Genomic DNA, 24219 nt, shown 5'->3' with positions numbered 1-24219 from the left:
TGTGGAGAACGTGGACAGGTACAAAGTGCTGGAGAAACTCAGCGGGTCAGGATAAGCGAGGTTTCGTGTCAAGACCCTTCTTCAGACTCTTCTAACAGACCCAGTGTTTCTACCAACCACCCCCCCCCCCTAACTCAGTCGCCTAACCTGAAGAAGGGTCTCGACTCGAAACGTCACCCATTTCTTCTCTCCAGAGACACTGCCTGACGCGCTGAGTTACATCCAGCTTTTTGTGTTTTTTTTAGCTCATGCTAATTCATTCGTTCGTAAGATTTAGTAGCAGATTTATGCTATTCGGCCCATCAAGTCTAGTCCGCCGTTCAGCCATGGATGATCTACCTTTCCCCCTCCCCCCCCCCCCCCCCCCCGCCACCCCCCCCCCTTCTCCTGCCTTCTCCCCCACACCTTCTGACACCCGTACTGATGTATCTCTGCCTTAGGAAAATATATGTGTAAGAAAGAACTGCGGATGCTAGTAAAATCGAAGAAGGGTCTCGACCCGAAACCTCGCCCATTCCTTCTCTCCAGAGATGCTGCCTGGCCCGCTGAGTTACCCCAGCACTTTGTACCTGTCCACGTTCTCCACAGAGATGCTGCCTGACCCACTGAGTTACTCCAGCACTTTGTACCTGTCCACGTTCTCCACAAAGATGCTGCCTGACCCGCTGAGTTACTCCAACACTCAGTGTCTGCCTCAAATAAAAATATAAATTGACTTGTCCAGCACAGCCACCTGTGGCAATGAATTCAACAGATTCACCACCCTCTGATTAAAGAAGTTCCTTCTCGTCTTCTTTCTAAATGAACTCCATTTTATTCCGAGGCTGTGCCCTCTGGTCCTAGACTCTCCCACTAGTGGAAACATCCTCTCCACATCCACTTTATCCAAGGCCTTTCACTATTCGGTGAAGTTTCAATTAGGTCCCCCCTTCATTCTTCTAAACTCCAGTGAGTGCAGGCCCAGCGCCGACAAACGCTCATCGTACGTTAACCCACTCATTCCTGGAATTGTTCTCATAAACCGCCTCTGGGCCCTCTCTTCATTCTGTATACTGGATTCTTAAACCAACGGCAGGCAAAGGGGTGGGTATGGGCAGTCAGGTGAGCCGGCAAGAGACGAGGTAGTTAATAGATCGGAGTATGGATTTGGTCGGCTTTGTGGGATGAGAGGGCCACTCATTTTAACATATAAGATTATTAACAGTTTGCTAGAGGCAGGAAACATTTCCCGATGTTGGGGGAGTCCAGAACCAGGGGCCACACACAGTTTAACAATAAGGGGTCTGACATTTAGAAAGGAGATGGGGATACACATTTTCACCCTGAGAGTGGTGAGTCTGTGGAATTTTCTGCCTCGGAGGGCGGTGGAGGCCGATTCTCTGGATACTTTCAAGAGAGAACTAGTAACATTAGCAAATGTGCAGATGACACAAAGCTGGGCGGCAGTGTGAACTGTGAGGAGGATGCTATAAAATGCAGGGTGACTTGGACAGGTTGGGGGAGTGGGCAGATGCTTGTGAGATGCAGTTTAATGCGGATAAATGTGAGGTTATCCACTTTGGTGGCAAAAACAGGAAGGCAGATTATTGTCTAAATGGCGTCAAGTTGGGAAAAGGGGAAGTACAACGGGATCTGGGGGTCCTTGTACATCAGTCTATGAAAGTAAGCATGCAGGTACAGCAGGCAGTGAAGAAAGCCAATTTCTTTATGGCCTTTATAACAAGAGGAATCGAATATAGGAGCAAAAATGTCCTTCTGCAGTTGAACAGAGCCCTGGTGAGACCACACCTGGAGTATTGTGTGCAGTTTTGGTCCCCTAATTTGAGGAAAGACATTCTTGCAATTGAGGGAGTGCAGCGTAGGTTTACAAGGTTAATTCCCGGGATGGCGGGACTGTCATATGCTGAGAGAATGGAGCGGCTGGGCTTGTATACTCTGGAGTTTAGAAGGATGAGAGGGCATCTCATTGAAACATATACGATTGTTAAGGGCTTGGACACGCTAGAAGCAGGAAACATTTTCCCAATGTTGGGGGAATCCAAAACCAGGGACCACAGTTTAAGAATAAGGGGTAAGCCATTTGGAGACGAGGAAACACTTTTTCTCACAGAGAGTTGTGAGTCTGTGGAATTCTTTGCCCCAGAGGGTGGTGGAGGCCCGTTCTCTGGATGCTTTCAAGAGAGAGCTAGATAGGGGTCTAAAAAATAACGGAGTCAGGGGATATGGGGAGAAGGCAGGAACGGGGTACGGATTGGGGATGATCAGCCATGATTTCATTGAATGGCGGTGCTGACTCGAATGGCCGAACGGCTTCTACTCCTGCACCTATTATTTATTGTCTGCTGTCACCCGCTCTCATGCGCGTTTCTCACCCTCAGACGGGTCGCAGGGATTTACCGTCGAGCCGGCACAGAGCGACATAGATGTCCCCATCGGGGGAGACGCGGTGTTCACGGTGCGGCCGTCAGCAGCTATCGAAAGCGGAAACTGGCTTTTCAAAGGGATAACGATCGTCTCTTGGATCGGAACTTCCTCGTCGATCCAAGTTGATTACAGGTCACGGGTGGATTTAAACTCCCCCAGCGGGTCCCTGGTGCTGAAGTCGGTGAACGAGTTGGACAAAGGGGTTTATACAGTGTCACTCACTGAAGTTGGCAGCGTCCAAGCCTCAGCGACCATCACACTGAAGGCACTCGGTGAGTTTGACCATGTTCATTGTCAATGTTTTATCCCCCAGTTTGTTGTTGCTCAAGTGATCTTCGTATCCTTTAATCCAGAGAGAGAAGAGAGCGTTTTATTGTCAAATGTCCCAGACGGGAGAATGAAATTCTTACTTACTGCAGCACAACACAATATGTGAATATGTAAACATTGTATATAACGGGGGAAGAGAAATAAAATAAAATGTTCAATAAATAACAAATATAGTGCAAATAACAAATAAAGTATATTATGTAACAACTAATAATATAGTATTTTGCAGTTCAGAGCTCAGAGCTTATTCGTTGTCGTGTTTAATAGCCTGCTGGCGGTGGGGAAGCAGCTATTCCTGAACCTGGACGTTACAGTCTTCAGGCTCCTGTACCTTCTTCCTGAAGGCAGTGGTGAGATGAGTGTGTGGCCAGGATGGTGTGGGTCCTTGATGATGTTGGCGGCCTGTTTGAGGCAGCGACTGCGATAGATCCCTTCGATGATGGGGAGGTCAGATCAGATGAGGGAGTGGTCACAAATGTTTGTAGTATTTTTCGCACCTGAAAGTTCAAGTTGCCGAACCAGACCACGGTGCATCCAGTCAGAATGTTGTCTACCGTGCACCTGTAGAAGGTTAGGAGAAGATGCGATCGTGGCGAACGTATTGCATTTTATATTGTAACTCACTAATTTAACATTGTAACCCACTAATTTCTTCCGGCAAAGAATTCCACAGGCGGACACAACAAGCTGAATAAACACAGCGGGTGAGGCAGCATCTATGGAGCGAAGGAATAGGCGACGTTTCGGGTCGAGACCCTTCTTCAGACTGATCAGCTGATCTTCAGCTGACCCGAAACGTCGCCCATTCCTTCGCTCCATAGATGCTGCCTCACCCGCTGAGTTTCTCCAACTTTTTGGTCTACCTTCGATGTTTCCAGCATCTGCAGTTCTTTCTTAAAAGATTCTTCCAGGAGCTTTTTTTCTGATGCAATTGGGAAGGTAAACTAATGAATGGGACCAATGTATATTGGAACAAAATAGACACAGAGTGCTGAAGTAACTCAGCGGGTCAGGCAGCATCTGTGGAGAACATGGATAGGTGACGTTTCACAGAGTACTGGAGTAACTCAGCGGGCCGGGCAGCATCTGTGGAGAACATGGATAGGTTACGTTTCACAGAGTGCCGGAGTAACTCAGCGGGTCAGGCAGCATCTGCGGAGAACATGGATACGTGACGTTACGGGCATTCAGACTGACTCAGTAAAAACAAATCACAGATATAATAGAAACCTGTGGGGCAACTTCATCTCACAGAGGGTGGTGGATGTAAAACATAGAAACATAGAATCTTAGAAACACAGAAACTCAGAAGACAGGTGCAGGAGTATGCAATTCAGCCCTTATAGCCAGCACCACCATTCAATATGATCATGGCTGATCATCTCAAATCAGTATCCCCGTTCATGCGTTTTCCCCATATTCCATGATTCCTTTAGCCCTAAGACGTAAAACTAATTCTCCCTTGAAAACATCCAGTGAATTGGCCTCCACTACGTTCTGTGGCAGAGAATTCTACAGATTCTCAACTCTCTGGATGAAAAAGTGTTTCATCATCTCAGTCCTAAATGGCCAACCCCTTATACTTAAACTGTGACCCCTTGTTCTGGACTCCCCCCAACATAATGAAAAATGTTCCTGCATCTAGCCAGTCCAATCCCTCAAGAATTGTTGATGTTCCTATAGGGTCTCCTCTCATTCCTCTAAACTCCAGTGAACACACGCCCAGTCGACCCATTCTTTCAAGTATGGAACGGGCTGCCAGAGGAAGTGGTTGAGGCAGGGATTGATGGTTGCATGGTTTGGAAATATTCAGGGGGATCTGTGCCAAACTCGGACCAATGGATCCTTCTGCAGTAGTACAGGACGATGGTGAGACCACACCTGGAGTATTGTGTGCAGTTTTGGTCACCTAATTTGGGGAATGACATTCTTGCTATTGAGGGAGCCCAGCGTAGGGTCACCAGGTTAATCCCCGGGATGGCGGGACTGTCATATGGTGAGAGAATGGAGCGGCTGGGCTTGTACACTCTGGAGTTTAGAAGGATGAGAGGGTATTGCATTGAAACATATAAGATTATTAAGGTTTTGGACACGCTAGAGGCAGGAAACATGTTCCCGATGTTGGGGGAGTCCAGATCCAGGGGCCACAAACACAGTTTAAGAATAAGGTGGTCGGCCATTTAGAACGGAGGTGAGGAAACACTTTTTCACACAGAGAGTTGTGAGCCTGTGGAATTCTCGGCCTCAGAGGTCGGTGGAGGCCGGTTCTCTGGATGCTTTCAAGAGAGATCTATATAGGGAAAGATAGTGGAGCCAGGGGATATGGGGAGAAGGCAGGAACGGGGATAATTCCACAGACTCGCAACTCTCTGTGCGAAAAAGTGTTTCCTCGTCTCCGTTCCAAATGGCCGACCCATTAAGAATAATTAAGTAAGCCATTAGGAGAGATATTTTGTGATGGAAAAACAAAATAAGAGGAAGTCTGTAAATATGTGTGTGTGGGGGGGCTTCCATGGAAAGGAGAACAACACAGAACAGGCAGCAGAAACAGGAAATTGCTAAACACCTGCCCCGACCATGAGCGGCCAAGACATACATCTGGTAAACAAGCCCTATGGCCCAACTAAAACCGCAAGAAATTGCAGCAGAAGTAGGCCATTCGGCCCAACCAGTCTACCCCACCATTCTATCATGGCAGATCTATCAGTGTCCAGTTTAAGAATGACGGGTAGACCATTCAGCACTTAGATAAGGAAAAACACACACACACACGCTCATACATTCTCTCTAACACACACACAGTCACATGTACACATACACACACACATTATCTCTAAAACACACACTCACATACACCCATACACACATGCACACACACACACACATTATGTCTAACACATACACACATACACACACATTATCTCTGACACACACGCACACATTCTCTCTAACACACACACACACACAAACGCACACAGACACTCACACACTCACATACATACAGACACACACGCGCACACACACACACATTTATCTCTAACACACAACCTCGCACATTCTCTCCAACACACACACACACATTCTCTCCAACACAACCTCACACACACACATCTCTCCAATACATACACACACATCTCTCGAACACACACACATACACACATCTCTCCAACACACACACACACATACATCTCTCCAACACACACACACACACACATCTCTCCAACACACACACACACATACATCTCTCCAACACACACAACACACACACACACATCTCTCTAACACACACACGCACATTATCTCTAACACACACATCTCTCTAACACACACAAACAAACAAACACATCTCTCTAACAACACACGCACACCCATATCTCTAACACACACACACACACACACACACACATCTCTCTTACAACACACACACACACACACCACACACCTCTCTCTAACACAACACACAACACGAACAACAAACACACACCCACATCTCTCTCAAACACTCTCAACCACACACACACATCTCTCTAACACACACACACACACACACACACACACACACACACATCTCTCTAACACACACACACACACACACATATCTCTAACACTCACACACACACACACACCTACACACATCTCTCTAACACACACACACACACATTCTCTCTAACACCCACTCACATACCCACATACACACATACACATGCAATACACACACCACACACACACACCACACATTATGTCTAACACATACACTCACATACACACACATTCTCCCTAACACATACACACTCACATACTAATAATAATAATAATACATTTTATTTATGGGCGCATTTTAAGAGTCTCAAGGACACCTTACAAACATTTAGCAAGTAGAGGAAAAACATGTAAGCGGAATGAAATAAATAGTAGAGACATGACTAGTGCACAAATTAAAGACAGAATTCAATTCAAAACACAATATGAGGCAATTCAAGCACAGATGAAAAGGGAGGGGGACGTGGGGCTAAGGATAGGCAGAGATGAAGAGATGGGTCTTGAGGCGGGACAGGAAGATGGTGAGGGACACGGAATTGCGGATCAGTTGGGGGAGGGAGTTCCAGAGCCTGGGAGCTGCCCTGGAGAAGGCTCTGTCCCCAAAACTGCGGAGGTTGGACGTGGATGGAGAGGAGACCGGCTGATGTGGATCTGAGGGACCGTGAGGGTTGGTAGGGGGAGAGGAGGTCAGTGAGATATTGGGGGGGGGGGGCCAGATGGTGGAGGGCTTTGTAGGTGAGGACCAGGATTTTGTAGGTGATCCGGTGGGAGATGGGAAGCCAGTGAAGTTATTTGGCGACTGGAGTGATGTGATGCCAGGATTTGGTGTGGGTGATGAGTCGGGCGGCTGCGTTCTGGACCAGTTGGAGTCGGTTGATGTCGGTGGAGCTGATGCCAAGGAGAAGTGAGTTGCAGTAGTCCAGTCGGGAGGAGATGAAGGCATGGATGAGTCTTTCAGCAGCGGGCGGTGTGAGAGAGGGTCTGATTTTGGCGATGTTGCGGAGGTGAAAGAAGGAGGTTTTAATGACATGGCGGATGTGAGGCTCAAGGGAGAGGGTGGAATCAAAGATCACGCCAAGGTTGCGGGCCTGGGGAGATGGGGAGACAGTGGGGTTATTGATGGTGAGAGTGGGGTTATTGATTTTGCTGAGTGTGGCTTTGGAGCCTATGAGGAGGAATTCTGTTTTATTGCTGTTGAGTTTGAGGAAGTTATGTTGCATCCATACGCACACACATAGACATACTCAAGATATAAGATACGAGATACATTTATTTGTCACATGTACCAATTTCAGACAAAACCAATGCCCCCAAGTCCATGAGCTCAGAGACTATTAGGAGGTTGTAGTGTTTAATAGCTTTGTGTCTGTTGGGAAGAAGCTGTTCCTGGGTCTGGACATTACAGTGTTCAGGCTCCTGCGCCTGTTCGTGTGAGGTGAAGGATTGCGTTCAGGTGAATCAAATGCTGCCCTTGTCAAATTTAGCAGGACAATGGTTGGAATGTAGGAGTAGAATTAGTCCATTCGGTCCATCAAGTCTACTCCGCCATTGAACCATGGCTGATCTATCTCTCCCTCCTCACCCCATTCTCCTGCCTTCTCCCCATAACCCCTGACACCCGCACTAATCAACAAAATATCTATCTCTGCCTTGAATATATCCGCCGTCTGTGCCAACGAATCCCACAGATTCACCGCCCTCTGACTAAAGACATTCCTCATCATCTCCTTCCTAAAGGAATGTCCTTTAACTCAGTCTGTGCCTTCTCCCTATAACCTCTGACACCTGTGTTTTTGTTGTTCCTTCCGGCAGGGAAGGGGTTAATATTCCCTTCAGCTCTGTGTTGGCGGTTTCGGCAGATGCTGTCGAACAATTCCCCAGCTGATTCTATATTTACTAACGGTGTTAAAAACACACAGACACACACACACCGGCTTCAGCGAGTCAGATCCACCGCGCAGCCGAGTTCGCGTAAACAGCCTCACACGTATTTTCCGATCAGTGTGTGAGTGTGTGCGTGTGTGTGTGTGTGTGTGCGTGTGTGTGCGTGTGTGTGTGTGTGTGCGCGTGTGTGTGTGTGTATGTGTGTGTGTGAGTGTGTGCGTGCGTGCGTGCGTGTGTGTCTGTGTGTGTGTGTGTGTGTGTTTGTGTGAGTGTGCGTGTGTGCGTGTGTGTCTGTTTGTGTGTGTGTATGTGTGTGTGAGTGTGTGTGTCTGTGTGCGTGTGCGTGTGTGTGTGTGTGTGTGTGTGTGTGTGAATGTGTGTGTGTGTGTGAGTGTGTGTGTGTGTGAGTGTGTGTGTGTGAGTGTGTGTGTGTGTGTGTGTGTGTGTGTGTGTGTGTGTGTGTGTGTGTGTGTGTGTGTGTGTGTGTGTGTGCGCGATAATATGTAATCGGGGACATTCAGACTAACTCTGTTTGCTGAGATGTCAAATTCCCCCAGCTACCAATGAGCTATTCTCCATTTGATTCCTTGAACTGCAACCATTTTGATGTCCCATTTTCACACGTCACACTTCCTTATCTCTGTGTCTCCCTCTCCCCTGGCTCTCAGTCTGAAGAAGGGTCTCGGCCCGCAACGTGACCCGTCCCTTCTCTCCAGAGACGCTGCCTGTCCCGCTGAGTCACTGCAGCATTTTTGCGTCTGTCATCCGTTGAAACCAGCATCTGCAGCTCCCTCATCTATAGTCTATTGACAATACAGCTTGCAGTCGAGGTCCAGTGACAAGCTTTTGTTGCGTGCTATCCAGTCACCAGAAAGACAATACATGATTAAAATCGAGCCACCTGCATAGAAACATAGAAACATAGAAAATAGGTGCAGAAGTAGAGGCCATTCGGCCCTTCGAGCCTGCACCGCCATTCAATATGATCACGGCTGATCATCCATCAGTATCCTGTACCTGCCTTCTCTCCATACCCCCTGATCCCTTTAGCCACAAGGGCCACATCTAACTCCCTCTTAAACATAGCCAATGAACTGGCCTCAACTACCTTCTGTGGCAGAGAATTTCACATATTCACCACTCTGTGTGAAAAATGTTTTTCTCATCTCGGTCCTAAATGATTTCCCCCTTATCTTTAAACTTCGACCCCTTGTTCTGGACTTCCCCAACATCGGGAACAATCTAGCCTGTCCAACCCCTTAAGAATTTTGTAAGTTACTATTAGACCCCCCACCTCTCAATCTTCTAACTTCTAGCGAGTACAAGCCGAGTCTATCCAGTCTTTCTTCATATGAAAGTCCTGACATCCCAGGAATCAGTCTGGTGAACCTTCTCTGTACTCTCTCTATGGCAAGAATGTCTTTCCTCAGATTTGGAGACCAAAACTGCACGCAATACTCCAGGTGTGGTCTCACCAAGACCCTGTACAACTGCAGTAGAACCTCCCTGCTCCTATACTCAAATCCTCTATGGCAAGAATGTCTTTCCTCAGATTTGGAGACCAAAACTGTACGCAATACTCCAGGTGTGGTCTCACCAAGACCCTGTACAACTGCAGTAGAACCTCCCTGCTCCTATACTCAAATCCTCTATGGGAAGAATGTCTGTCCTCAGATTAGGAGACCAAAACTGTACGCAATACTCCAGGTGTGGTCTCACCAAGACCCTGTACAACTGCAGTAGAACCTCCCTGCTCCTATACTCAAATCCTCTATGGCAAGAATGTCTTTCCTCAGATTAGGAGACCAAAACTGTACGCAATACTCCAGGTCCTCTATAGTCTATTGACAATGCAGTTTTCAGTCGAGGTACAGTGAAAAGCTTTTTGTTGCGTGCTATCCAGTCAGCAGAAAGACAATACATGATTACAATCGAGCCACTTACAGTGTGTGCATGCAGGATGAAGGGAAGAACGTTTAGTGCAAGGTAAAGCCAGCAAGGATAGTCCGAGGATCAACAACGAGGTAGATAGCAGTTGTGTTTATTTTGGTACAAAACAAATAATGGGATGTCTTTAAAAATTCTGCCGATTAGACTTTGCCCATCGTTTGTGAATGTGACGAAACTGTGAGAAGTGGGGGAGGGGTCATTTATGGATCAAGTCGCTCATATCCACAAAGGATATTTGGAGCACTGCTTTCTCTTTATTAATTAATTAGCAGTGAACTATCACCCTGAACTGTTTTAAGGTCATACGGGCATGTGATGGAAGCAGAATTAGATATATCTCTCCCTCCTAACCCCATTCTCCTGCCTTCTCCCCGTAACCCCTGACACCCGCACTAATCAAGACTATCTATCTCTGCCTTAAATATATCCACTGACTTGTGGACTCCACATCCGTCTGTGGCAAAGAATCCCACAGATTCACCAGCCTCTGGCTAAATAAATTCCTCCTCGTCTCTTTCCAAACGGAACGTCCCTTTAATACCGAAGCTGTGCCCTCTGGTCCTAGACTCTCAAACTAGTGGAAACATCCTCTCCATATCCAATCTGTCCAGGCCTTTCACTATTCAGTGCGTTTCAAAGTACATATCCATGTTCTCCACAGATTCTGCCTGTCCCACTGAGTTACTCCAGCACTTTGTACCTATCCATGTTCTCCACAGATGCTGCCTGACCCGCTGAGTTACCCCAGCACTCTGTGAAACGTCACCTATCCATGTTTTCCACAGATGCTGCCTGACCCGCTGAGTTACTCCAGCACTCTGTGAAACGTCACCTATCCATGTTCTCCACAGATGCTGCCTGACCCGCTGAGTTACTCCAGCACTCTGTGAAAGGTAACCTATCCATGTTCTCCACAGATGCTGCCTGACCCGCTGAGTTACTCCAGCACTCAGTGCTTCACTCCAGCACTTTGTATCATATTTTTTGGACAACCAGCACCTGCAGTTCCTCGCGTCGGCCCCTCTAAAACGTTAATCTCCCATCTTTCGACAGAGGTTATTGACAAGCCGACAATCACCACCAATAATTCTCACCCAGTCGAGTTCTCGGACACGGTGGCTCTCACGTGTCAAGTCAGCTGGAAGGCCAAACACTTCGAGTGGTTTCAGTGGAATAAAACCATCGGCCTGGGTGATAGAGCTACCCTCGTTCTGGACAATAAAACCCTCATCATCTCCGGCGTATTGAGGTTTGATGAGGGATTCACCTGCCTCGCATCGGACGGCAACAACAATAGAACGAGCGACCCATATAATGTCGATGTGGTTTGTGAGTGTCCCTCAGAACCAGCTCATCATTACCAACCCTATAGATAGAACCCTACAGATAAAATCCCCCACTCCCTCTCTCTGTATCTCCAGCGATTAGATTACCCAAGTCCAAATTTGTGTGGGGAGGGGGGGACAAACACAAATAGGGCTGCACAGAGGCCCAGCGGGAACATTGAATCATAGAAAATAGGTGCAAGAGGAGGCCAGTCGGCCCTTGGAACACTGCCCCGCCATTCATTGTGATCATGGCTGACCGCCCCAATCAATAACCCGTGCCTGCCTTCTCCCCATATCCCTTGACTCCACTAGCCCCTAGAGCTCTACCTAACTCACTCTTAAATTCATCCAGTCACTTGACCTCCACTGCCCTCTGTGGCAGGAAATTCCACAAATTCACAACTCTCTGGGTGGAAAAGTTTCTCCTCATCTCAGTTCCAAATGGCCATAGATTCACAACTCTCTGGGTGGAAAAGTCTCTCCTCATCTCCGTCCCAAATGCCCACAGATTCACAACTCTCTGGTCCTTTTTTCTCACCTCGGTCCTAAAAGTCTTCCCCCTTACCCTTAAACTGTGTGCCCCCTTGTTCTGGACTTCCCCAACTTCGGGAACAATCTTCCTGCATCTAGCCTGTCCAACCCCTTAAGAATGTTGTAAGTTTCTATAAGATCTCCCCTCAACTTTCTAAATTCTAGCGAGTACAAGCCGAGTCTATCCAGTCTTTCTTCATATGGAAGTCCTGACATCCCAGGAATCAGTCTGGTGAACCTTCTCTGTACTCCCTTTCGGGTCGAGACAATTCTTCAGACCTGATGCCAACTTGCAAAGTCTTTGTTTCCCTTCACCACCCCAATTCTCAACAATATAGGTTTGGTAATTGCATGTGGCTGAGTCGGTGGTCGGGGATCTGATCAAGGAGTATCTTTCTTTGATGTCCCGTCCACAATCTTGCCTAGGTCAGACCCTCCTTTAGCGGTAGAAATCCCACTAGATTTGTTAAACAAAGCCTTAAACCTGCATACTTCACAAATTAAAAACTGCATCAAATCCCCCGTTGCAAATAACAGGCAAAATCTACGACCTGATGCGGTTGATGCAAATGCTTTGTTTTACATGCAATCTTTATGGGCCTGTCCCACTTAGGCGATTTTTTGGGACATGTTGAAACATTTTCAGCGTTGTAGATTGCCGTCGGTTGTCGTAGTGTTGTCGTAGGTTGTTGCCAGGTGTCGTATGTGAATTTCATTAAAACTAGTCACTGGACGTCGTCTAAAGAGTCGCCTAAGTGGGACAGGCCCTTTAGGCTCGAGGTTTAGTCTAGTTAAGTTTAGTTTAGTTTTTGACACGTGCTCCGAGGTAGAGTCAAATGCTCTTTAACGCTACGCCTTCAAACCATCAGAAGCTTTTGGAATAGTTGTTCCCGACTTCAGATTCGTCGAAGTCAGGCACAAAATGCTGGAGTAACCCAACCGGCGGAGAGGCAGCGTCTCTGGGGAGAAGGAATGAGTGACGTTTCTGGTCGAGGAGAAGGGCCACCCGTTCCTTCTCTCCAGAGACGGCTTCCTGTCCCCCGCCGAGTTACTCCAGCATTTGCTGCCCGTCTTCGGCTGAAACATGTGGCTGTCCCACTTACGCGATTTTTTCGTCGACATGTCGTGGGGTGACGCATATATGGTCGTGAGTAGTCACCTTTTCCTGGTCGCCGCTGGATTTTCAACAAAAAATCGCGTAAGTGGGACAGGCCCACTGTAGTTGACCTCAGTTTGTGTCCGTTGCACGAGTTGTAGATTGCATGAGGTGACCGCGGGGAGATCCGCTAGACGACGAGCGTCATGTCGAACCCACCCATGCATTTATTCTAGATGGACCAGATTCCGTTAGCATTACAATTCTCCCAGATCGCTCGATGCACGCGGTGGGAGCCACCGTGACTTTCACATGCTCGGTGGTTGCGAATCACGACCTTGTCTTTCACTGGTACCACGACAACTCGCAGCTGGAGGGAGGCGGGCAACAGCTACTCATTGCCGGACTGTTATTGAACCACACTGGTAATTACACCTGCTCAGCGTCGAGCGGGACAACGAGCAAGGAAGGCCTGGCCTCGACCTCCATTCTTGTCATAGGTAGGTCGCGTCTGATGAGACCACCCCCCCCCCCACATCCTTTCCCGCCGCCACCGTGTGCTGTGTTAGCTTTAGGCCCAGAGTCGTGGTAGATTGACTCGTGTTTCGTTGCGTTTGCTTCGGGTGTATTAATGAATGGATACATTATCGTCAGATGTGACGTCCCATGAAATACTTTGATTGCGAACCCAAGGTATGAGAATAGTCGCCACCTAAAGGACGCCGACATTGTTAGGACGTTACAATGTATCCCTCGACTGGTCCACCGTTGGCACGCCCCCACCCCACCTCGCCCCACCCCCACCCCGACCCCCCTCCCACCGCGCCCTCCCACCCCGCCCTCCCACCCCGCCCCCCTCCCCTCCTCCCCGCCACACCCCACCCCGCCCCCTCCCACCCGACCCATCCCGCCACCCTCCCCTCATGTACACCCCATGGCCTTCATAACAAGAGGAGTTGAGTTTAGTCGGAATGTGGTCCTTCTGCAGTTGCACAGGGTCCTGGTGAGACCACACCTGGAGTATTGTGTGTAGTTTTGATCTCCAAATTTGAGTAAAAGGACATTCGTGCTACTGAGGGAGCCCAGCGTAGGTTCACCAGGTTAATTCCCGGGATGGCGGGACTGTCATATGCTGTGAGAATGGAGCAGCTGGGCGTGTACACTCTGGAGGTTGGAAGGATAATAATAATAATACATTTTATTTAATGGGCGCCTTTCATACATCTCAAGGACACCTTACATAGTAATCGGAATAAAAACATATAATCGGAGTAAAACAAGTAATTAAAGACATCACAATGACACAAATTAAAAACAGAATTCAATCCAAAAACAGAAAATCAAAAACACAGTGTGAAGAGAGAGCAGCGGCAACCAAATCGTGCCAGCGTCCACTCTCTCTTCACGGCAGCCATCTTGGACACAGACCTACAAGACTACAGTTAGACAAAAAAAAATCATCCCCCCACAGTGGATAGCACTGTGGAGGAAGGCACAATGTCCAGTCCCCACCCCATGTTCACCCCAAAGTCAGGCCTATTGGGGCCACCGCAGTTGCCTCTACGGAGGCCCGATGTCCCTGGCCGTTCTCACCGGGTGGTCTTGCCCCGGCGTCGGGAGAGTCCTTTCGGCGGCTGGGCCACTTGGAACGGCCGCTTCTTGGTTGGAGCCCGCGGCTGCCGAAGCCGACAAGGCCGCGTCGGTTTGGCGCTCCTAGGCTCCAGATGAAAAAGTCGGCGCCCGCTCTCCTCACTGCCGCCTTGCCGCCTCTACGCACGCCGTCTCTCCGCACGCCGCCTCTCCGCTCCGCAAACCCGCAGCCCGGAGATGTTGCTCACGGCGGTCCAGCTCGCCAGAGCTCCAGCGCGGCGACCCAGGCAAGGCATCGCCCGCTCCGCTCCGCTCCGCTCCAGCGCTCCAGCGCTCCAGCGCTCCAATGCAGTGCCGCCACGCAGGCCGAGGTGCTGGGTGGTTCCCGCCAAGAAACGGCGCTCCAAGCCCGCTGGTAGGCCACGACGACGGGTCGACGGGCAGCCCGGAAAAAAGGCTGCCACACCGACCAGGTAGGGACCTATAAATAAAGTAACACCTACCCCCCCACATTGAAAGACCATATCCCCTACAAACAAAAAAACAGGACTCACTAAAAACTAAAAAAAAACAAAAAAAAACGAATTTAAGACGGACGGCTGCTGCTAGCAGCCGTTCACCAAGATGGCTCCTCCTCCTCCTGTTATGGAAGGATGAGAGGGAATCTTATCGAAACATGTAACTATTAATTGAATGGACAGGCTAGATGCAGGAAAAATGTCCATGTTCAAGTTCAAGTTCGTGAGTTTATTGTCATGTGTCCCTGTATAGGACAATGAAATTATTGCTTTGCTTCAGCACAACAGAACATAGTAGGCATTGAGTACAAAACGGATCAGTGTGTCCATATACCATTATATAAATATATACACGAATGAATAAATAAACTGATAAAGTGCAAATGACAGATAATGGGTTATTATTGTTCAGAGTTTTGTCCGAGCCAGGTTTAACAGCCTGATGGCTTTGGGGAAGTAGCTATTCCTGAGCCTGGATGTTGTTGATGTTGGGGGTCCTGATGTTAGGGGAGTCTAGAACCAGGGGTCACAGTTTAAGAATAAAAGCCCGGTGCATTTTGACCCCGCCCCACCCCCTTCCTCCTCCTCACTCATGGCGCTCCCCCCCCCCCACCCCCCCCCCCCCCTGGTCAGGTCCCCCTTGGTCTCTGGTACCGCAACCTCTGGGTCCGTTCAAAGACTCCGACCGCGGGCTACGGACCGGGGCTCGAGCCTGAGATTCGTCCCACTTGACTTCAAATGTCGTGTAAATTACAGTATTAATAAGTGATAATAAACGGATAATAATAAGATGAAAAGCACTTTTGTTCCATTTGTTCCCGCTCCACTTACAGCCCAGCGGTATGAATATGTATTTCTGTAACTTCAAGTAACCCTCACATCCTTTTGAGTTTTGCTTCTCTCCTCTTTAGATCGGAAGTTCAAAAAAACATTTCTGCCCCATTTGTGTTGTGTTCTGTTTTTGCCAAAATGGATTGGCTTGAACAAGGGCAAGGGATCTTTAGGGCTGGATCTGGGTTTAACATTGCGTTTGGTTTTATGTGTATCATGTGTTCCGAGGTACAGTGAAACACTTTGTTTGGCACGCTGTCCAATCAGTTGAGATCACATCACAGGTTCACCTGCACCTCCTCCAACCTCGTCCAACATCCTAATCGCGGCTCAGTGCTGGGACCCCAGCTATTTACAATATATATTAATGATCTGGATGTGGAATTGAATGCAACATCTCCAAGTTTGCGAATGACACAAAACTGGGGGGGGGGGAGGGTGAGGCAGTGTTAGCTGTGAGGAGGATGCTAGGGGGCTGCAAGGTGACTTGGATAGGTTGGGTGTGTGGGAAGATGCATGGCAGATGCAGTATAATGTGGATAAATGTGAGGTTATCCAATTTGGTAGCAAAAACAGGAAAGTAGACATATCTGAATGGTGGCCGATTAGGAAAAGAGGTATGCAACGAGACCTGGGAGTCATGGTACACCAGTCATTGAAAGTAGGCATGCAGGTGCAGCGGGCAGTGAAGAAAGCCAATGGTATGTTGGCATTCATAGCAGGGGGATTTGGGTGTAGGAGCGGGAAGGTTCTGCTGCAGTTGTACAGGGTCTTGGTGAGACCACACCTGGAGTATTGTGTACACTTTTGTTCTCCTAATCTGAGGAAAGACATTCTTGCCATAGAGCGAGTGCAGAGAAGGTTCACCAGACTGATTCCTGGGATGTCAGGACTTTCATATGAAGAAAGACTGGATAGACTCGGCTTGTACTCGCTAGAATTTAGATGATTGAGGGGGGATCTTATAGAAACGTGCAAAGTTTTTAAGGGGTTGGACAGGCTAGATGCAGGAAGATTATTCCCAATGTTGGGGAAGTCCAGAACAAGGGGTCACAGTTTAAGGATAAGGGGGAAGTCTTTTAGGACCGAGATGAGAAAATCATTTTTTACACAGAGAGTGGTGAATCTGTGGAATTCTCTGGCACAGAAGGTAGTTGAGGCCATTTCATTGGCTATATCTAAGAGGGAGTTAGATGTGGCCCTTGTGGCTAAAGGGATCAGGGCGTCTGGAGAGAAGGCAGGTACAGGATACTGAGTTGGATGATCAGCCATGATCATATTGAATGGCGGTGCAGGCTTGAAGGGCCGAATAGCCAACTCCTGCACATATTGTCTATGTTTCTATGTTTCTATCCGCTCTTCCAGGTGTCAACTTCTCTACATCGGTGAGACCAAGCGCAGGCTCGGCTATCGCTTCGCCCATCATCCCCTCTCTTTTCACATTAACCAACCTGATCTCCCGGTGGCTCAGCACTTCAACTCCCCCTCCCATTCCCAATCCGACCTTTCAGTCCTGGACCTCCTCCATTGCCAGGCGCAAATTGGAGGAGCAACACCTCATATTTCGCTTGGGTAGTCTACACCCCAGCGGTATGAACATTGATTTCCCCAATTTCAGGTAGTCCCTGCCTTCTCTCTCCTTCCCCTCCCCTTCCCAGCTCTCCCACTGTCTCCGCCTCTTCATTTCTTTCTCCCCCCCCCCCCGGACATCAGTCTCAACCCGAAACGTCGCATATTCCTTCTCTCCGTAGATGCTGTCTCACCCGCTGAGTTCCTCCAGCATTTTTGTCTACCTTCCATTTTTACACCATCTGCAGTTCTTTCTTAAACATCACATGCGCATATCATCACATCAATGGGTGGAGCAAAGGGGAAGGTACAGAATGCAGAATATAGTTCTCAGCATTGTAGCCAACTCAAGATTTCTACAGAAATAGGAAGTTGACAGACGGATGATGTTGAGTGATGGAGAACTTCTCTATTTGTCATTGTATCTTGCAGAATTATGATGTGAATTGATTAAGAACTTCTGGATTTGGAAATATTAGCTTGCTTCAACAACAGAGCTAAAGCCACAATTTTCTAAAAAATACTGAGGAAATTGTGACAGATCTGGGGTGAGTGTAGAAACACTTCTCTGGAGAAAAATATAATTTTCCACCCGAGATGTTGCCGTTGTTGACTATATCCAAAACAAGGGGCCACGCACAGTTTAAGGATAAGGGGGAAATCTTTTAGGACCGAGATCAGAAAAATATTTTTTTTCACACACGGTGAATCTGTGTAATTATCTGCCACATATGGTAGTTGAGGCCACAGTTCATTGGCTATGTTTAAGAGGGAGTTAGATGTGGCCCTTGTGGCTAAAGGGATCATGGGGTATGGAGAGAAGACAGGTACAGGACATTGAGTTGGATGATCAGCCATGAACATGTTGAATGGCGGTGCAGGTTGGAAGAGCCGAATGGCCTACTCCTGCACCTATTTTCTATGTTTCTATGTTTTTTTCTATGAAATTGCGAAAGAGTTGGTGTGAGTGTAGAAAGGCTTCTCTGGAGAAAATATTTTTTTTTCTACCCGAGAGGCTGCCTTCATTTTCAACATTTACTCGTTTTTATGCACCACATAATTGGGGCAAACTTCCAGAAAAATGCAGGTCCGCAACAACTCTCAGTTATATTAAATCGAGGCTGAAAACTTTTCTGTCATAGAAACATAGAAACATAGAATAAAGGTGCAGGAGTAGGCCATTCGGTCCTTCGAGCCTATAATTCCCCGCTTTCTCTCTCCCTCCCTTTGAAAAAGTGGGGTTACATTAGCTACCCTCCAATCTCCATGAACTTCTCCAGAATCAAAAGAGTTTTGAAAAATTATCACTAATGCATCCACTATTTCTGGGGCTGCTTCCTTAAGTACTCTGGGATGCAGCCTACCTGGTCCCGGGGATTTATCGGCCTTTAATCCATTCAATTTACCTAACACCACTTCCCGGCTAACCTGGATTTCACTCAGTTCCTCCATCTCATTTGATTACCGGTCCCCTGCTATTTCCGGCAAATTATTTCTGTCTTCTTTAGTGAAGACATAAAAAAGTAATTATTCAATTCGTCTGTCATGTCCTTGTTCCCCATGATCAATTCACCTGTTTCTGACTGCAAGGGACCTACATTTGTTTTAACTAATCATTTTCTCTTCACATATCTATACAAACGTTTGCAGTCAGTTTTTATCTTCCCTGCCAGTTTTCTTTCATAATCTATTTTCCATTTCCTAATTAAGCCATTTGTCCTCCTCTGCCGGACTCTGAATTTCTCCCAATCCTCTGGTAGGCTGCTTATTCTGGCCAATTTGTATGCTTCATCTTTTGTTTTGATACTATCCCTGATTTCCCTTGTTATCCACGGATGCACTACCTTCCCTGATTTATTCTTTTGCCAAACTGGGATGAACAATTGTTGTAGTTCATCCATGCAGTCTTTAAATGCCTTCCATTGCATTTGCACCGTCAACCCTTTAAGAATCCTGACGTTTCCTGCCTCTAGCGTGCACAAACCCTTAATAATCTTATAGGTTTCAATAAGATCACCTCTTATCCTTCTAAACTCCAGAGTGCACAAGCACAGCCACTCCATTCTCTCAGCATACGACAGTCCCGCCATCCGCTGAGGTGTAAACTACCCAAGGGAAATATGAGGTGCTGCTCCTCCAATTTGCGTTGGGGCTCACTACAGACATGGAGGAGGCCCAGGACAGAAAGGTCGGATTGGGAATGGGAGGGGGAGTTGAAGTGCTGAGCCACCGGGAGATCAGGTTGGTTGATGCGAGGTGAGCGGAGGTGTTGGGCGAAGCGATCGCCGAGCCTGCGCTTGGTCTCACCGATGTACAGCAGGTGACACCTGAACCTTAACCGTGTTTCTTCTCTCCACACATGCTGATTGTTTTCCAAGTTTGCAGCACCTGCGGTCTCTGAAGCCAGATATGTGAAGTATTCGGGCAGGTATTAGTTACTGGTCGCGGGGTGATCCATGCCGGCAATGAATCATCTCGCTGTGTTTTTAACAGAACCTGTCTCTCAGCCTGTGATCACATCCAATGATACCCGCCCTGTAGAACACAATGACACGGTGACTTTAGAGTGCGTGGCCGTGGGCACGGATGTCTCATATGCCTGGTCCAGTAACGGCCTGACGCTTAGCCCGGGCGGCCGGCTGGTCTTGAGTAACGGCAACCGCACTCTCACCATCTCCGGCGTGCTCAGATCGGACAAGGAGTTCACCTGCACTGGGTCCAACCCGGTCAACACAAACACCAGCGATCCATTCCTGCTGGACGTCAGCTGTAAGTGGTCACCACGGTGGCGGGTCCAATCTATTGGATGGTCGTTTCTCCATCGTCCCAATCATGGAGGCGCGGGGACTGGATGCGAGGGACAATGGGGGTTTGACACAACAATCTCCGCCAATAATCTCACTGATCCATGGGGGGAAATGGAAGATGATTCTTCCCCAAAAAACACAGGGTTCTGGAGTAACTCAGCGAGTCAGGCAGCATCTCTGTGGAGAACATGGACAGGTACAAAGTGCTGGAGTAACTCAGCGGGTCAGGCAACATCTCTGGACTTGTCCACGTTCTCCACAGAGATGCTGCCCGACCCTCTGATTTACTCCAGCACATTGTACCCGTCCACGTTCTCCACAGAGATGCTGCCTGCACTTTGTACCTGTCCACGTTCTCCACAGAGATGCTGTATGACCCATTTGTGAATGGACCAGCATCTGCAGTTCCTGATTCTACAAGAGCAATCTGCCGTTTCAATTCTCAAACCATTTTGCAATTGGTAGCGACTAAATTCAACCTCAGCCCATCGCCCCCGGATCACAGTCCCCCTGATTCTCCGGGTGTTATCGCTCGGTCTCTAGTTGCTCTTCAATAGGTATGGAAACAATCTCAGTCTCAGCCCTTCGGGGCGTGCCGGCAACTGGACTCCAAGAAATCTGTCGCTAAAAAATAAGGCAACATCTGACACATTATCCAACTAATCTTCGGCCGCCAAACGCCATTGACGTCCCATGAATTTCTAGCGAGGTCTTTACAGGCAACACTGGCGTACAAGGAGTTCTACTGCAGTTGTACAGCGTCTTGGTGGGACCACACCTGGAGTATTGCGTACAGTTTTGGTCTCCTAATCTGAGGAAAGACATTCTTGCCATTGAGGGAGTACAGAGAAGGTTCACCAGACTGATTCCTGGGATGGCAGGACTTTCATATAAAGAAAGACTGGAAAGACTCGGCTTGTACTCGCTAGAATTTAGAAGATTGAGGGGGGATCTTATAGAAACTTATAAAATTCTTAAGGGGTTGGACAGGCTAGATACAGGAAGATCATTCCCGATGTTGGGGAAGTCCAGAACAAGGGGTCACATTTTTAGGTAAAGAGGGAAGTCTTTTAGGACCGAGATGAGAAAATCATTTTTTACACAGAGAGTGGTGAATCTGTGGAATTCTCAGCCACAGAAGGTAGTTGAGGCCAGTTCACTGGCTATATTTAAGAGGGAGTTAGATGTGGCCCTTGTTGCTAAAGGGATCAGGGGGTATGGAGAGAAGTCAGGTATGGGATACTGAGTTGGATGATCAGCCATGATCATATTGAATGGCGGTGCAGGGTCGAAGGGCCGAATGGCCTACTACTGCACCTATTTTCTATGTTTCTATGTTTCTATTTAATAGGAATCTGAGAGGTAGCTTTTACGCACAAATGGTGGTGGGTGTATGGAACGAGCTGCCGGAGGAGGTAGTTGAGGCCTCGACTAGTGGGAGAGACTAGAACCAGAGGGCTCAGCCACGTAATTCAAGGACGTTCCTTTAGGAAGGAGATGAGGAAGAATTTATTTAGGTAGATACAAAAAGCTGGAGTCACTCAGCGGGACAGTCAGTATCTCTAGAGAGAGGGAATGGGTGACGTTTCGGGTCAGAGTGTCAGAGGGTGGTGAATCTGTGGAATTCATTGCCACATACGGCTGTGGAGGCCACGTTTAATGGACAAATTGAAGGCAGAGATAGATAGATAGATAGATAGATAGATAGATAGATAGATAGATAGATAGATAGATAGATAGATAGATAGATAGATAGATAGATAGATAGATAGATAGATAGATAGATAGATAGATAGATAGATAGATAGATAGATAGATAGATAGATAGATAGATAGATAGATAGATAGATAGATTGATTCTTGATTTGTTTAGGGGTTATGGGGGCAAGGTGGGAGAGGTAGATCAGCCATGATTGAATGGCGGAGAAGATGTGATGGGCCGAATGGCCTAATTCTGCTCCTATCACTGATGAAGATGAAATTGGATAGACACAAAATGCTGGAGTAACACAGCGGGCAGGCAGCATCTCTGCATAATTTATCTGGAGAGCGATTGTTTCCATTCCTATGCCCTGTAGACTAGTCTCCTGTGGCCTCGGTCTAGTATCTGCCTGCATCCGTCTAGCATTCGCCTGGTGGCGGGATGGAGATTTCCTTTCGCAGCCCATCCGCTCGCCCCCTGCCACCTAATGGAAGGAAGTCTACAGACTCCACTCTGAATTGTCTTCTAGACGGACCGGAAAGTGTTCAGATATCCGTCATCCCCGACCAGGCCGCTTACACCTCTGGCACGGACGCCTCTCTCACCTGTTCTGCTGTTTCCAATCCCGCCCCGGAATATCAATGGCTCTTCAATGGGCTGTTCCAACAAAGCGGGCAGCAACTAGTCATTGCGGCCCTTGGCGTCAATGACACGGGAAGCTACACCTGCCAGGTGTTTAACAATGTGACCAAAAGGTCAAGTTCCTCTTCGCGAAACATCACCGTCATAGGTAAGTATTGCGTCTATGGAAGTTGGGAGGTCATGTTGCAGTTGTACAAGACGTTGGTGAGACCGCACTCAGAATATTGTGTTCAGTTCAAGTTCAAGTGAGTTTATTGTCATGTGTCCCTGTATAGGACAATGAAATTCTTCCATTGCTTCAGCACAACAGAACATAGTAATAATAATAATAATAATACATTTTATTTATGGGCGCCTTTCAAGAGTCTCAAGGACACCTTACAAAAATTTAGCAAGTAGAGGAAAAACATGTAAGGGGAATGAAATAAATAGTAGAGACATGACTAGTACACAAAGTAAAGACAGAATTCAATACAAAACACAATATGAGGCAATTAATGCACAGATGAAAAGGGAGGTGGGCGTGGGGCTAAGGATAGGCAGAGATGAAGAGATGGGTCTTGAGGCGGGACTGGAAGATGGTGAGGGACACAGAATTGCGGATCAGTTTGGGGAGGGAGTTCCAGAGCCTGGGAGCTGCTCTGGAGAAGGCTCTGTCCCCAAAACTGCGGAGGTTGGACGTGGATGGAGAGGAGACCGGATGATGTGGATCTGAGGGACCGTGAGGGTTGGCAGGGGAGAGGAGGTCAGTGAGATATGGGGGGGTGGGGGGGGGGGGGGGGGCAGATGGTGGAGGGCTTTGTAGGTGAGCATCAGGATTTTGTAGGTGATCCGGTGGGAGATGGGAAGCCAGTGAAGTTGTCTGGAGTGATGTGATGTCAGGATTTGGTGTGGGTGATGAGTCGGGCGGCTGCGTTCTGGACCAGTTGGAGTCGGTTGATGTTGGTGGAGCTGATGCCAAGGAGAAGTGAGTTGCAATAGTCCAGTCCAATAGTAGGCATTTACTACAAAACAGATCAATGTGTCCATATACCATAATATAAATATACACACACATGAATAAATAAACTGGTAAAGTGCAAATAACAGATAATGGGTTATTAATAATCAGAGTTTTGTCCGAGCCAGGTTTAATAGCCTGATGGCTGTGGGGAAGTAGCTATTCCTGAACCTGGTTGTTGCAGTCTTCAGGCTCCTGTACCTCATACATGAAGGTAGCAGGGAGATGAGTGTGTGGCCCGGATGGTGTGTGGGTCCTTGATGATACTGCCAGCCTTCAGGCACATTTTATAGGAAAGATATTTTGGACAATAGACAATAGGTGCAGGAGTAGGCCATTCGGCCCTTCGAGCCAGCACCGCCAATCAATGTGATCGTGGCTGATCATCCACAATCAGTACCTCGTTCCTGCCTTCTCCCCGTATCCCCTGACTCTGCCTCCTTTAAAAGCCCTATTTAGCTCTATCTTGAAAGTATC

General features: G+C 47.9%; 1 protein-coding gene across 1 annotated transcript in view; it reads left to right on the top strand.

Moving 5' to 3' along the window:
* LOC116969136 (carcinoembryonic antigen-related cell adhesion molecule 5-like) overlaps positions 1-24219 on the top strand; it is a 182904-nt gene that overhangs the window by 136074 nt on the left and 22611 nt on the right. The window contains exons 3-4 of the mRNA XM_033016072.1: positions 20085-20360; positions 22630-22890. Of these exons, the coding sequence (XP_032871963.1) occupies positions 20085-20360; positions 22630-22890 (537 nt within the window). The remainder of the gene's footprint in view (positions 1-20084; positions 20361-22629; positions 22891-24219) is intronic.

The sequence above is a fragment of the Amblyraja radiata genome, unplaced genomic scaffold (assembly GCF_010909765.2).
Source record: "Amblyraja radiata isolate CabotCenter1 unplaced genomic scaffold, sAmbRad1.1.pri S109, whole genome shotgun sequence".
In the NCBI taxonomy this organism is placed as follows: domain Eukaryota; kingdom Metazoa; phylum Chordata; class Chondrichthyes; order Rajiformes; family Rajidae; genus Amblyraja; species Amblyraja radiata.
This window is presented reverse-complemented; position numbering and strand designations above follow the sequence as displayed.